Genomic DNA, 14,973 nt, shown 5'->3' on the forward strand with positions numbered 1-14,973 from the left:
ATTACGTTTTTATTCCAAACCATTGCCAAAATCTCCCTTTTCAGAAAATGTGGAAAGATTTAAAATTTTAGCTAATACATACTTTATACAAACAAGAAGGTGTTATACAGTATGTATATATTTTATTTGAAAATTCTGCAATCATTTACTCACCCTCAAGATGTTACAACCCTGTATAAATTTCTTTGTTAAAGATTAAAAAATGTTTGTCACCAAACAGATTTGTTGCACCATTGACTTCCAAAGTACTATTTTTCCTATATATGGAAGTCAATACTGATCTGCTTTGTTACAATTTTTTTTTAAATGTCTTCATTTGTGTTCAGCAGAACAAATAAATTTATACAGGTTTGTAACAACTTAAGGGTTTGTATTTACATTTTTGTGTGAACTGTCCCTTTAAATGTGATTTCTATCATTACTTGTGTTGTTTAGGTCATGGAGGGCCACACCAGCTACATTAACCAGTTAGTGTTTGAACCTATAGAAGGAAAGCAAATCGCTTCTGTCAGTGATGACCACACTTGCAGGTTTGTCGCTTTGTCAATGTGGGCATATATAAAGTGTGTGTGCATGTGTAAAATGTATGTGTGCGTGTTCTGTTCTACGTTAATGATGCGGAAAGACTTGACCAAATTTCCACACTGAAACCCAACACTTAGCACAACACGGCCGGCCGTTGCTCTGTGTAAGTGTCAACCGCCGGTTGCTCGCATAGTTTTTCTAAGTAATTGGTTAAACGTGGAAATCCAATCAGCAGCCGTGGCTTTTCTTCTCCACGGCTGCAGTTAATGAGCACCTCAAATGTGGCCCCACCAATCAGCGGCTGAGGTAAATGCGGTTTCCCAGCAGTCAGAGGTAATGTAAGAAAACGCTCCTGGAGTCATGGGTCTTCCCTGTTTGCGTCAGAAGCGTGTAACTGACACACCTGGACGCTGCAGCGTTGTGGCCTGCCGCAACTCGATGGCCGAGTTCACAAACCCTAATGGGTTCAAGGTGGATGGAGACCAAGAAGGTAGTTTCCCTCAACAAAATCCAACATTCAGCAGCTGGAGCTTTCACGTAGAATCTACCTTTGTAGCTTTATGGGGTACGACTAAAATTTTGGACGTGATCTATTATATTTAAGATTACTATTTTTTTTTCATCATTTCCATATATCTTTTTCTTAGCATATTACTTTTTTCGGATATTCACCATCAGTGTCCACATCAACCCTACTTCAGGTTCTGTGTGCTTGAAGTTCTGCTCTAATGGGTTTTGTGGTGCACAGAGCGCCACTGTCAGTCCCATGTTACTGCTGACCCATTGCCTTGCTATAATATGGGGTGGCGCACCTTATAGACCCAAAGCGCTCTCTGAGTTCCTCAACTCTACGCAGCTGTTTTATTGATGTTGGTCAGGTTTCAGACTGTGATGAAAGAAGGAATCGCTGCTCTTTATTGTAGTCAAGGGTGAGCCCTTTTCAATAATGTGTTGCTTCTCTGCTGGAATCTGGATGATGCTGAAAACTTCTTTGTAATAGTTAACATCCTTCAAACTGGCCGAAGTAATAGCTGCCTATTCTTTTGATTAAATAACAACCATCTCTTATGAATAAATCATAGCCCACCCAACAGCACAGTAAGGTGCAAACCACTGCAGTTACCATATATTTCTAATCCCGACTGCCAGCTCAAATGTGAGATTTGATAGCGTGATTTGATATTTGGTGTCTCGCTGTGGTCATGCTTATAAGCAAAACAGCCACATGTTACCCAGAATGCCCTCCAAAACTATACTTTGCACTTGCCCTTCAGAATCAGGGTGCAGTCAGTTGATGAATGTAGCTTTGGCCTCTGGATTTCGTGTGAGAGATAGTGTGTTTGGTGGGAGACTACGGGGGCCACTGAAGGGAACGAAGCAGGAAACATCCGCCACAAGTCTAAGTCTCCTTCTCCCGTGGAGCCAGAGAAAACAGTAGAGTGCTCCATCTGCAGAAAGATTTAAATTCTGTCACGTTGAGAAAATATGGGACGCAGGAGGAAAGGCGAGGTGGAACAGGAGAGAGATCGGGTTTATGTTAGAGAAAGAGAGAAAACGTTTCGCAGTCAGGCCACACAAACTGCTTCTGAGATGAACGAGGGTCTTATCTGGATCATGTCTGGGTGTCACCGGCATATGTTGTGTTTTGGATGCTTTTTAAGTATTCTATCATTTTATTGAGCAACAAAACAGCATATTTAAGGGTGTGCTCACACTAACCAAACCAAAGCGCGCCAGGTCGTTCTGTACCGCACGGTTTGGTTAATCGTGCCCTGGCCGGCTTGCAGAGGTGTGCTCCAGCTCGGTTCACTTCGACTCAGGCACAGAACGTGCAGTGTGACCGCAAATCTCGCCTGAGCGCGGTTCAAAAAGAGAGACGTCAATTGTATGAACACTCGCCTTCATCTGCCTTTGTTAAAACCACCTAATGCAGGGTTACTTGAATGTCTGAGCTGCAACTGATCAACTAAGCAATATAATAGGCATGCGAGGAGGCTGTGTGTCATCGCACACCAAATGACTCGGAATAAAAAGCATAGGCTTAACATTACGATGGGCTCCAGTGTTAAGAAAGCACTTATCTTCCTATATTTTTCTTTTTCTAAAAAAAAAAATCCCATCCTAATGACGAAAGCTCGGATTGCTCAAAGTACAGTGTAAAGGGGGTCACACACTGGATGAGAAGCACCGCGTCACGCCATGAATCTTAAAACAGAACACATTATTTTTCTATGAATGTAGGCACATCGGTGGCGGCTGATGGTGGCTGTTCGCTGTGACTCTGGACACTGCTCAAATCCCTGTCGCGCTAAAGAGCGCCACTCACATAGTTTAACATTAAATTACATATTTTTCTAACGTATATTTTGCATTTTGAAGTAGACGCAATCTGACTAAGCTCGATGTACAAAACTTCAGAGTTGAACTAGAGGCGACGGGACACTTCTCGTCCAGTGTGTGACCGCCTTGAGTGTGCTTCTGGGGGAGTAGAGGGGACAATCACACATGGTTTGATTAAGATTAGCCCTAATATGAGTGCGCCCTAATGGTGCATTCACACCAGCCGCGGTAGAGGCAGCAAAAACGCACTATTTGCGCGTATTTGGACCCTTGAGTTTACTCGCTTCATTCACACGTGAAATTTTAGTCATTCAAGACATTCACTTGGACATTCGCGTCATGGGAGGGGCTTCTGCGACTCCGCTCGCTTCCTGTAATCACGTCAATACTACAGCAAGGTCCTGATTGGTTAATGTGGAAAAAGTTCAGATTTTTCAACTTGCGCGTTTGCGACGACTCTCAATTTGGGCGTATCGTGCCACATGATGCTTATTTGCGTCTTTGCACTGACTTAACATGTAAATCACTTGCGCTTGCCGCCTCTACTGCGTCTGGTGTGAACCCTGCATAAAGGTTTTTCCTGTGATAAGAATTTCTTAATGTCTTAAAATTGCTTGAATCTAATGTCTAGTTCAGAATGCACGGTTTTAGCCCTGATTTTTACTCGCCGATTTTTGAGAAATCGCCAACAAATGCCCGAAATCCAAGCCAAATCGATGCGAGTGCCAATCACACAGTGTGAATTATAAAAGACGCGTTCTGAGAGAATCGGCATGCTAAATATCTGGACCTGTCGGCGATTCAAAATCATGCCGTGTAAAATGTGTTTTGACTGACAATAACATCGGCAATGACCTACATCCAATAAGAGAGCAACATACAGGGCAGCTGGAGGTTCGGGGAGGAGTCTCTCCAAACATTTCCCGTTCATAATCTTTATTTCTTCTTCTTTCTGCTGCAAATGAGTGCACATGCAAATTGTATGGCTACCATTTTCAATAATAATTCCAGTCTCACGTGAGAACTCCGGTCTTGCACGCGTGACCTCACATTGTTTCTTTCGCTTCACCTTCTCGCATGCGATTGGTTGTGAGACGTAGTTTGCGGACCAGGACAAAGTTATCGACGATTCTTCTTACGGTAAAGTCATGCAGTATGAAAACCCCTGTCGCCAATCCATCATGCAGTCTGAAACAGCAGCAACTGAACGCCACCCCAGATAGTCACGTAGTGTGAAACCATGTGACCCGACTAGTTTGAAAATCATGCAGTCTGAACTCGGCATAACTCTATACCCTTGCCTTATTTAGTATATGTGGATATATAAATATGCAAATCAATACCCGTCTCTACTCCATCACACTAGCTCAGACCAAATATATGAATATGCGAATTAGTCCCGCCTCAACTCAATCACACTAGCTTGGACCATAGATATAAATATGCAAATGAATCCCTGCCTCAATTTAATTGCAACAGCTCAGGCCATAGATATATATATGTACATAGATGCCACATTCGGCAGTTCCAAGCTGCTGGTGTCGCAATGGATACTTAAGTTGCGGATTTGCACCACATATTTTTTTGCCACCCATGGTAAAGTTTTAAGCATTCACGCTGCATGTGTAAGCAAGTGCTCGCGTTCCAGAAGTAGAGCTGAAGCAGTCTATGCGGCATCTATTAGGGGTGTAACGGTTCAAATTACTCACAGTTCGGTGCGTATCACGGTTTCAGGGTCACGCTTTCGGTACAACAGGTTTCTCTACAAAATTAAAAACTTAAGCCGTTTTTAACCCTGCCAAAATCAACATTTTCACTTAAGAGCACTTGTATTATTATACTACATGTACCAACTTTACTGTGCACTTCAAAATGAACATTTAATAGCAAAGATCACGTTACTTTTTATATTCTATGCCAGTTTTTTCACAAGAAGATCAGTTTGTTAACATTTAAACACAGAAGGCAATGTGTGCTGTTTCTGTCTCACCTGCGATCACGTGCTATCAACAACACCTTGGTGATGACAGCGCAATAAGCGACTTGTCATTTATGCTTTTCATATTAGATGTATTGCCTTGAGCATACGGCACTCGTGAATTTCACAGTTTTTTCCATGTTTTCTTGAGCATCGCTGCTGCAGTAGACTTAAATGAAGTTGGCGATGCCTCTATAAGCGGCTTTTCTCCTTCGCTTGTCGCGCTAAACGGTCCGCGCCACACACACACACACCATCACGTGAGGAGGAACTGTGACGTTGGCAACAAATTTGCATACTTCGAGTTGATTGGACAGGTACTCTCACCTAAACACATGCAGAGCTTATTCAGAAATATACATTAGCGGTTTTATGCGTTGTTTTTCACCAAACTATATTAGAAATGCGTGGTCGAATCAAACACAGTGCACGTGCTTTCTGAACCATGGGAGGATAACATGACTAATAAAATGCACCATACAGGCACTGTAAGTGGCTTTACATTTAATTCAATTCAATGTAACCAGTAAAAACCTGCTTGGTCCTGCAGTGTTATTTTGTACTTGCATACTTTAGTGTCATCTTGCATGTTCTTTAAGATATTAGCATTAAAGATTTAACTTACCATCTGTATTGCAATCCTAATTTCAGTTTCAGATCTCTTCTGGTGTTACATAATTGTGTATGTGCTTTATGGGAAGAGTGCAACCAGATTCTGTTTGAAGATCAGAGCAGGTTTTTGCTATCGTAGTGTTGTGTGTCTCAGTGCCACCTACAGATTAAATTAGGTAATGCAGGTCACACAAGGGAATACTGAGTTGAGGGAGTTCATTGTTGAAGAGTAAAGCACACCTGTCATTTCCGAGGATGACAACCAACACACGATGATTCCCAGCATGTGCCCACAATTCTGTAGGATAAGAAAAAGATGTTATTTATTTTTAAAGGAGTCCCTTATCGTTTACTTTCAAAGCTTGAGAAATATATCCACAATACTAATTATCTTGATGTATATGCAGTAAGTGGTTATGATGCCTTTAATATGCTTTTGGAACAGTCCCACAAAGTGAATTTGGTGACTAAGTGTTTTCGAAAAGTTTCTCACCTCAGATCTGTTTCTGTTTATTGTTACAAAAGTGTACGGGTTTTAAACTTCATTCTCTTCATGACTGATAAAGTATACCAAACCACAAAAAAGTCAAAACTGTAATTCACACCGGCGATGACGAAAATGAATTAACCCCCGACCGGGTCGCCACTGTAAATGTTTGTTTCCAGAGTTCTTAACACAATTTCGGTGTTTCTCACCCCCACCCCTTCTGAAAAATCCCATGCAAAGCTCAGTTCATGGTTATGCAGTGTGGGAAAACAGACACATGCCTTGTTTTCCCTTGTAGATTTGCTGTGACTTCAGTCGCATCCCTCTCTTTCCATTCGTACGTCACGTGGCTGTCGACATGTTACGCTGCCTGGGGTACCGGAGGGAATATTTGTGACGTGTCCCGTTGTGTTTGCGTGCTAGTGTCTTAATCCGAGTTTGGCACTGTCAGTGTTAAAGCTGACTTTTCGCCCTCACGAATACCCTGGTGGTTGTCAGGGGCCGGCGGTTTTGGTTTTTACGTGCGTCTGAACTCCTGCTTGGCACAGGCTTCTGAGTAAAGGGGTTTTAACCATATTTGTGTGCTGTGGTCTAAAACCTCACTCATGCTCAGCAAAGCAGCCTGATCAGACCGTAGATGACCCAGACGAACAGAGACGGTTCAGGAGTTCCTGGCAAACATATGAGCTGTTGAGAATGAGGCATGTCCTCCAAATGCAACCCCTTTACTGTAGATATTAATCTAAGCAACTGCATGGCTGACATTGTGACAGGCTTTGGACGGCTTGTGGGTTTTATTGATGAAGACTTCTCGATGACCTCATCAACCAGCGGATGTGCGTCTTTCCTATTAATGGAGGGCTTCTTTTTTTCTACTTTCCCAGAAACCCATCTCATTCGGGGAACTTGAGGTTGTCTTCGCTCAGACCCCTGTGATGTGGTAAACCTAAGATCTGATCTCCAGTGAAACCCTCAAAAATCTGATCTCCGGTCCTCTCCGTCCAAATGATTTATTGCATCTGCTTGCAGATCTCTCGCTGTATCTGTACTCGCCTGGTCTCTTTACAGACCATTGAGAGGCCAGATGAGAAGATGGTGTTGGCCATCCTGCTTCTTAGTGGAACAAGTACCTTTTCCTATAAAAGACGTCTTTGGCACTGTTATTGACACGCACTACCAGAACATAAGGTCATAGGTTCAATTTTCTATATTTATACTGGCAAAAAATCTATTTTTAGAGTCTGGCTTTTTTCTCTGTGCTTAATTGGACACTTATTAGACTCCTGTTGCTTTAGATTTTGTGTCCTGTTTCTGACAGTTCTTTTTTTAGTATCGGACTCATTGAATTTTTACTTTTGTTTGTGTATGTGAAAAGCGTAAGAACACGTGGGGATGTGGATGCTTTTCATTGGTCATTGGGACCTCAAATTTTTATAATTTGGATTAAATTCATAATTAATATTTTTAAAAAATGTCCTAAATTGAAATTAGAAGCACATGCGCTCTGCTCTGTTAATAGTGATCTATAAGCCCTCATGATGTATTTTCAAATTTCTTGAATTGAAAGTTATACTATTGTTTTCCTTTGTCCAGGGTGTGGGACCTTGATGGTAATGAAACCATTTCATTTACACTGCGTTCACCTGGTGTAGGCATTTGTTGGCACCCCGAGGAGGCCTTTAAGGTCAGTATCTATTCATCCATCCATCTACCTACCTACCTATCAAAACCCTATTGTTGTTTAATATATTTACTTTCCTAAAAAAGCTTTTAAGGGCAATGTCGATATTGAAATATGATGCAGATGTTATTGAATATAAAATACAATTTAAAGAGCCATAATCAGCTTCTATATATACAGATATAATGAACATATGAAGAGTTCAGATGCAAAACCCTCTAAATGCGTCTGACATGTTTTCTTGTAAATGAGCATTTTATATCAGGCTCTTGTGTTTAGGTTCAGTAATTTCACTTTAATGGCAATGAAAAGATTAATAATGAGTAAATAAAATGCCTTTTGACTGTATTTCGCTACAAAACGCTCTAAGTGCATGCAAGAGTTTCTGGGAAAAATCTAAAAAAATTCCACTTCATTGTACAAGACATAGTAAACAGTTGCAAAATCACTAAACATTCAACAAGAAACATTGCAAATGATTAACTTTTTCCCCGCCAGCGTTTAAAAAAAAATTGCCAGCCAGTGCCAGCATTTTTTTTAATGATTTTAATCATATTCTTCTTACTGTGCATTCATACCAGACGCGGAAAAGGCGGCAAACGTGCTATTCGCGTGTAGTTGGATGCTTGAACATTTTGAGTTTAGTCACTTAATTTGCCCGTGTAAATTCACGTGTAAATTCACGTCGTGGGAGGGGCTTATATAGCGCAAATTGAGTAAACTTACCAGATTGTTCGACTTCCTCACTCATTTCTTCCAAACAAGATCTTTTAATTCCTGTAAAAGTATGAAGATCTCTCCTTTGGCGATGGTGCGAAAAAAGGTCTCTCCTTTGTCCTCCGAAGTTCTTTTGTTTTTCTGCTTTCGCTCGCTTCCTATAATCACGTCACTGCTAGAGCAAGCTCCTGATTGGTTAACGTGGTGCGAAAATCCGCCAAACTTCAGATTTTTCAACTGAGTTGAAAAAATCTGAACTTTGGCGTTCCGCGTCATTCGCGACGTGCCATTCGTGCTTACCAAGCCCCAGAATGCCATTTACTAGTGCGATACTTCCGGGTTTTATAAGTTGTGGAAGAGGTCGATAATAGCGGTATTGCAGAAATCCGCCAAACTTCAGATTTTTCAACTGAGTTGAAAAATCTGAACTTTGGCGTTCCGCGCCATTCGCGACGTGCCATTCGTGCTTACCAAGCCCCAGAATGCCATTACTAGTGCGATACTTCCGGGTTTTATAAGTTGCGGAAGAGGTCGATAATAGCGGTATTGCAGAAATCCGCCAAACTTCAGATTTTTCAACTGAGTTGAAAAAATCTGAACTTTGGCGTTCCGCGCCATTCGCGACGTGCCATTCGTGCTTACCAAGCCCCAGAATGCCATTACTAGTGCGATACTTCCGGGTTTTATAAGTTGCGGAAGAGGTCGATAATAGCGGTATTGCAGAAAGCCGGAAATACTCGTCATTGGCAGGGATTGGCGTATTCTCTTAGTTAACTCGTCAATGGCGGGTAAAGAGTTAAAGTCAGGATTCAAAAAGTAAAAATAAAGAAACTGAAGCACACACTAGGGGTCGTTGTGAAGCATGTGGCTGCCACTTTCGGTTCGTATTTAGCTCCAAATACTCACAAGGGACCCAAGGGTGAATGTGATCCATGGTCATTTTCCATTCGTCTTCCGTGCACTTTGAGGATTTTGCTTGAATAATCAACAGATTCTGCCAACAAACTTGTATTTCTGAATGGCCTGAGGCCAGCATTAACCGGATTTAAGGGCGCACTCACACTATCTAAACCAAACCGCGCGATTGACCCCCAAAGCCTGGTTTGTTTGACTAGTGTGATCGCTCTATTCCGCGCCCGGACGCGGATTGGTTAATCGCGCCACGGCCGGGTTGCAGAGGTGGGCCGGAGCGCAGTTCACTTGGGCTGAGTCGCGGAAGGCTGTGGTGGTGTGAGCGCAATCGCGCCTGAGCATGATTCAAAAGGTTTAGACGTCAGTTGCGCGACCACTCACCTTCATCTGCCGCTGTAAAAACCTTTTGATGCGCGCAGCGGGGTTACGTGAATGTCCGAGCTGCGCACGTGACAGATTAACAAAGCAATATGATGACATGTGAGAGGGCTGTCTGTAATCACGCACCAAACGACTCTGAATAAAAAACAGAGACTTATTACGGAGGGTTCCAGTGTTAAGAGAGAGCTTTACTTCCTGCTTTTTTCAAAACAATCGCATCTTAATGACGAAAGCGCGCCCGGACTCGGATCGATAAAAAGTACAGTGTCAGTGCATGCACCTGGGGGAGTAGGGAGGGGTGAAAATCGCGCTGGGGCATGGTTTGGTTTGGTTTGGATAATGTGAGTGTGCCCTAAAGCAAAGGTATTTGATGAACATATATTACATGCCGAGAGCATTTTGTTAATATCATTATTTAATTTGTGATGGAGGTGGCATTTAGGGAATTTTGCATCTGAGCGCTTCATGTAATGAATCGTAAAAGGAATTAATTTAATACATTCTGTTCTTGAATCTTTTTGTAACAGTTAATGGTGGCAGAGAAGAAAGGCACTATACGATTCTATGACCTTGTTGCACAACATGCCATTCTGTCTTTGGACAGCGGGCAGGTGCCGCTCATGTCAGCTGACTGGTGTCTCACAAACACAGTTAAAGTCGGGGCAGTTGCTGGCAACGACTGGGTGATCTGGGACATTACCCGTTCCAGGTAAACATAACCTTGTATCTACGGTCAACCAAACTGACAATATTTCACAGAATTTTTGTGCAGTAAGGTACTTTAAAAGAAGAACTGTTTTGTGAGGTCGAGATGACCCAAGTGTACTGTTTATTGTCTCTTTAATTTAGTTTCCTTTCCTATGATTTATCAATTCCAACACACATTAACTCCATTCTGAAGTTGGTGCCTAAAAAGCTACATTAAAAAGGGAAAGGTTGTTTAAAAAATGAGCTTTAAAACCTTTTAAAGTATTACATGAACTCCTCCACATTAAATAACTATTAATCTGAGTTGACCATGACCTAATGAGGGAGTGAATTAAACGCTCTGTAAATGATACTGATGTGTTTTGGCCGTAGCTATCCGCTTGAGAAGCGACCAGTTCATGTTGACAGAGGAAGGCATTTCAGGTAAATTCACTTATTTTTTTAAACCGATAGATCAGATCTATTCAGTATCGGATTGCATTCATTACTGTAATCTTATGCAGATGGTCAAGGGCACAAGAAAATCTTTTCGCCACCACGGGCTATCCAGGAAAAATCGCCAGTCAGTTATTGGTGCATCACTTGGTGCATCCACAGGTTTGTTTAAGTCAAAGATGTGTGAAATTGATTTACATTTGCAGCAACATCATTATTTACAATTGTCATTGCAGCCTGTAATGATTGGTTCAGCTTCTGTTGGGGCGGGCCTAAGCTGGCATCGGACCTTGCCACTGTGTGTAATTGGCGGAGACCGAAAGCTGTTCTTCTGGATGACAGAGATATAATCTGGACAGCAGTACATCAGCAAAAAACTTTCATTTTCACTGTTTTTTTTTTAATAAAGTCACATATTTTTCACTTACTGTTGATGCATTTCATTTTATAGGTCACTTGATTCAAAACTCAAGATTATTTCCCCTTTACTACAAAGTATTGTATCATTGTTTTGGTGTAGTGTTCTGCCAAGTTGGCTAAGAGTTGAGCCAAAGGTCACCACACAGCAGGAGATGGCCATTTTCCTCACAGGATGGCTTAAGTGTGTAAAAAAAACTCTGTACAGGTGCTTGTATAGGCAGTTTCATTGACTCCACCAGGATAATAATCTTCAGTCCCATTCCTAACACGACAGGGGAGCTTCCTCTGTCCGACCGTGACCTTTGTGTAAGGTAGGGGAAACGGACATAAGCAATGTGCTTCAACAGCTGAACCATGAAAATGAAGAAAAGCATGGGAAACTGAAGTGCGGGAAGAACACAAGACTCCGAAAGCTGTGTTATTCCAAGAAAAGCACAGGAGACTAAGTGGGAAGTAAAGGTTCTTTCAGGTCAAATGGCTGTTTTATTATGGGGATGATTTTTTTCATGAAGAGGGAATGAGGCTTAAAAGGTTTAAGACTAGATATTTGGCTATGCATATGTTTTTTTAGATGTGCAGGTGGGCAATCATATTACATTTACATGTATACATTTTTATTAGTATGTGTGTTCTGTTTCCTGAGTTTGAATCCATGACATTTTGCATTGCTAACACAAGGCTCTACCAACTGATCTATACAGGAGTGATAAGGGCTTTTCACGCTATGCTTAACCCTGGGTTATCTTTGTTGTAAACCCCGCTGATGAGCTCAATTAAAGCAACACTAAAGAGTTTTTGCTCTTTGCTCCCCCTACAGGTTGGAAGCGGAATGGTCCATTATCACTGTCGTAAATAATTTAGCCTACTGCAGCAAAGCTGGCTCTGATTGGATTGTAGGTCTGCCATTAAGCAAGTTTTTGTAGTTTTCACTTGAACTACAGGACCGCGACCCGACGGTTGGAAACTTCTTCAGTGCGGTTTTGGCCGATAGAGGTCTGCAAAGCAAATATGAAAGTGCCGTTCAGCCTGTTTCGAAACTTTTTTGGAAACGTTATTTTAAAGGCACACAAGGCAAGTCTGAGTATTATTTATCTACTAGCTCCCTCTAGTGTCTGGGAGTAAATGCGTTCTATATCTAAGACTATACGAGACTGAAGGACACCGGGTCGGATACAGCGAACTTGCAAGTGGGGTATTCTTCCTACAGACGGTAGGGGCGGGCGAGAGAGTCTTCATTCGTCATGTAATGAGTCATTTAACCATATACCGACTTACGAAGATGATTTATTAACATAAAAATGCTGCCTTGTGTCCCTTTAAGGTTAAAAAACTCTTTGGTGTTGCTTAAGAGAAAATACTTCCCTGTCAATGATGAGTTTTTACGGCAATCCATTTTTCTGCTATTAATCCACTAGGTGGCACTCTAACCTAACTTATTAAAACTGAAGTATTCACTGATCCAAAAACAGTACAAATTCATATACAGTACGCTTTGATCATCACTCTGAATGTGATCTCTCAACAAAAGTTTGTGTTTGTTTATTTTTGTATGTTTTTATGTTTAAAGAAAAAAACTCTGGAAGGCATTAAACTTTTGTGAAAATTGTGAAGTGCGCCCTGTTTGGGTTTCCATCACCCCGATATTATGTGCATTTTGAAGTATCGCATAATTTTCAAAAAAGTTTTCACGCTCGGTTGTGGTGGATTTTGACTTGTGCCAAAAAGAGTTAATGCAAATAATGGGAGATGGAAACACATTTATTGCATAAATTCTGACATAGCAAAAATTAAACCCACGTGACTGACTGTCTAGTTGTATCAGCTGACGTTGTCTTTTCCATATATGGAGCTCAACGTCATTGTAATGCCCTTGCTGCTAGGGCCTGCATCACACATTCTGCATTTCTTCTTCTGTGCACAGCATTCAGTTTGGCAATTACAAGCTGCACTGCTACTAGATTTATAACTTACCCAATCGTAACCAAATGCAGTCCTGTCTCCTTTTTCTAAGTGTGCCTTGTTTTATTTATTGGTGGTAACTAGGTTCCAATACCACCATCATTTGCTCAAACACTGGATGGATACGCATCTAATTCGCATGTTTTTAATTTTGAAAAGATTTGCTTCATGTTTGGATGGAAACCCCACTAAGGCATATTGTGTTAGGGTGTGACCAAAGCAGGTGTGCAGAAAAGGGGGGAATGTACCAACTCTTTCTTGCCCAAAGACAGGTCTGTATGATTCTTGGATCCCAAAAGCATACCACCATCCGCAATCATAACATGCTACTGCTTTTCTGGTCTGCTGGTTTTGTTTGAGGGAGTTCAGTAAGGTTTTCTAGTTCAGAACTTAGCTGGTGCAGGACCAGCTTGGAGAAATCAAGTGTATGATCTTCCACATCTCTTCACACAAATATACAAGACCTTTCTGAGACTGAGAAGAAAACTGAGGAGATATTGAACAGAAAGGATTTTTTAGGAATACGATACAGTGGATGACTGACTTTCCCAAATTTACATTCAATTATCAGTGCATGGTTGGGAAAGAGTGTAACACAAGATTGCCATCTGGTGGCTAGTCTCTTACATTTAGCAATACTTTTTCAAAATCCTGACTAATAGTTATTTTATAAAGTGTAGGATCTTTTGCATCATTTGGACAAAATACCTTTTTTTATTTGGAATATTAATAATGTTATGGCAGTCTGTTGGCAAAGGCAATGCAACAGATGCAAACTATCAAGATGAGTGTGTATACATTTTTTCCTTTGAACAGATACACGCTGTAAGGGATGTTTAAAAGGATAGTTCATCCAGTAATAATAATTAAAAAAAATCTATGAATATTTATTTATCCTTACGTCATTCAAAACCTGCATATGATATTTTTTCTTCTGTGGAACACAAAAGAAGATCATTTAAAAAATGTTTCAGTGATTTCGTGTCCATACAGAGGAAGTCAATGGGGGCCAATGTTGTTTGGTTGCCGAAGTACTACAAAACATTAAGTTTTGCAGAAGAATGTCATGCCAAAGGACATGAAGGTGAGTAAATGATGAAACAATTTACATTTTTATGCAAACTTTCCCTTTAACGCTGTAACGTTAACCCTTCGAAGTTTGTTAGTAGTTTCACTGACTAAAAAACAAGAGCGTCAGTGAGGCGCAGAGGCCCTAATCTTACTACCTACTAAAAAAACAAATTAAGAATAATACTCTTTATTTAACTCAATTAATTCCAGTACATTTATTTATTTTCACGATTTCTACCTTGGGTTAGCAACAGACTTACAGTTTCTTTCGCTGTACAGGGTGGGATTGAGGCATCACGAGCGGTAGCTGAACCGTGCAGAAAATCGCGCTGTTCTGGCAGCCGTTTATAAACGGTGTACTCATTGACCTTTCACAGAAGCCGGTTTAAACTAACAAATGTCTACAATATTAACGAAAGGAAATGCCTATGTTGTGATGTGCGACGATAAGCGTTTAGGATTTGCGGCTGGAACCTTCCGTGGTTATCTTATTGCCATGGCAACGTACGTCTGTTTTGAACTCGACGGATTCGGATCCAAGCTGCGGTTTTCGGAGGATTTGTGGACTGGACCGAGCGCCGTGTAAAATGAGATACAAGAGAAGATTAAGTGTTTGCTTTCTGAAAGCAGATGTGTGCCACTCACCCCCATTTATGACGTGGATTTCCTGACGAGCAGCTCGATTTCTAGCACGGGGCCGGGGCGAAGAAATTAAGGGCGGTCGATTGATACAACCTCATTTACCCC

General features: G+C 41.3%; 1 protein-coding gene and 1 long non-coding RNA gene across 3 annotated transcripts in view; one reads left to right on the forward strand and one right to left on the reverse strand.

Annotated features, from left to right (window-relative positions):
- Positions 1-11,199, forward strand: part of nup37 (nucleoporin 37) — a 25,493-nt gene extending 14,294 nt beyond the window's left edge. For both annotated transcript variants that reach the window (XM_065268430.2, XM_065268431.2), the window contains exons 5-10: positions 436-530; positions 7,536-7,626; positions 10,161-10,342; positions 10,714-10,764; positions 10,845-10,938; positions 11,013-11,199. In XM_065268430.2, coding sequence (XP_065124502.1) covers positions 436-530; positions 7,536-7,626; positions 10,161-10,342; positions 10,714-10,764; positions 10,845-10,938; positions 11,013-11,126 — 627 coding nt within the window. In that variant the 3' untranslated portion in view covers positions 11,127-11,199. The remainder of the gene's footprint in view (positions 1-435; positions 531-7,535; positions 7,627-10,160; positions 10,343-10,713; positions 10,765-10,844; positions 10,939-11,012) is intronic.
- LOC135774868 (uncharacterized) lies at positions 2,632-13,714 on the reverse strand. The gene is made up of 2 exons (XR_012336718.1): positions 13,404-13,714; positions 2,632-5,753 (listed from the first exon to the last, which is right to left on the reverse strand). It is a non-coding gene; the product is annotated as an uncharacterized lncRNA (long non-coding RNA).
- Between the last annotated feature and the right edge of the window lie 1,259 nt (positions 13,715-14,973).

This window comes from Paramisgurnus dabryanus, chromosome 1, assembly GCF_030506205.2.
Source record: "Paramisgurnus dabryanus chromosome 1, PD_genome_1.1, whole genome shotgun sequence".
Lineage (NCBI taxonomy): Eukaryota > Metazoa > Chordata > Actinopteri > Cypriniformes > Cobitidae > Paramisgurnus > Paramisgurnus dabryanus.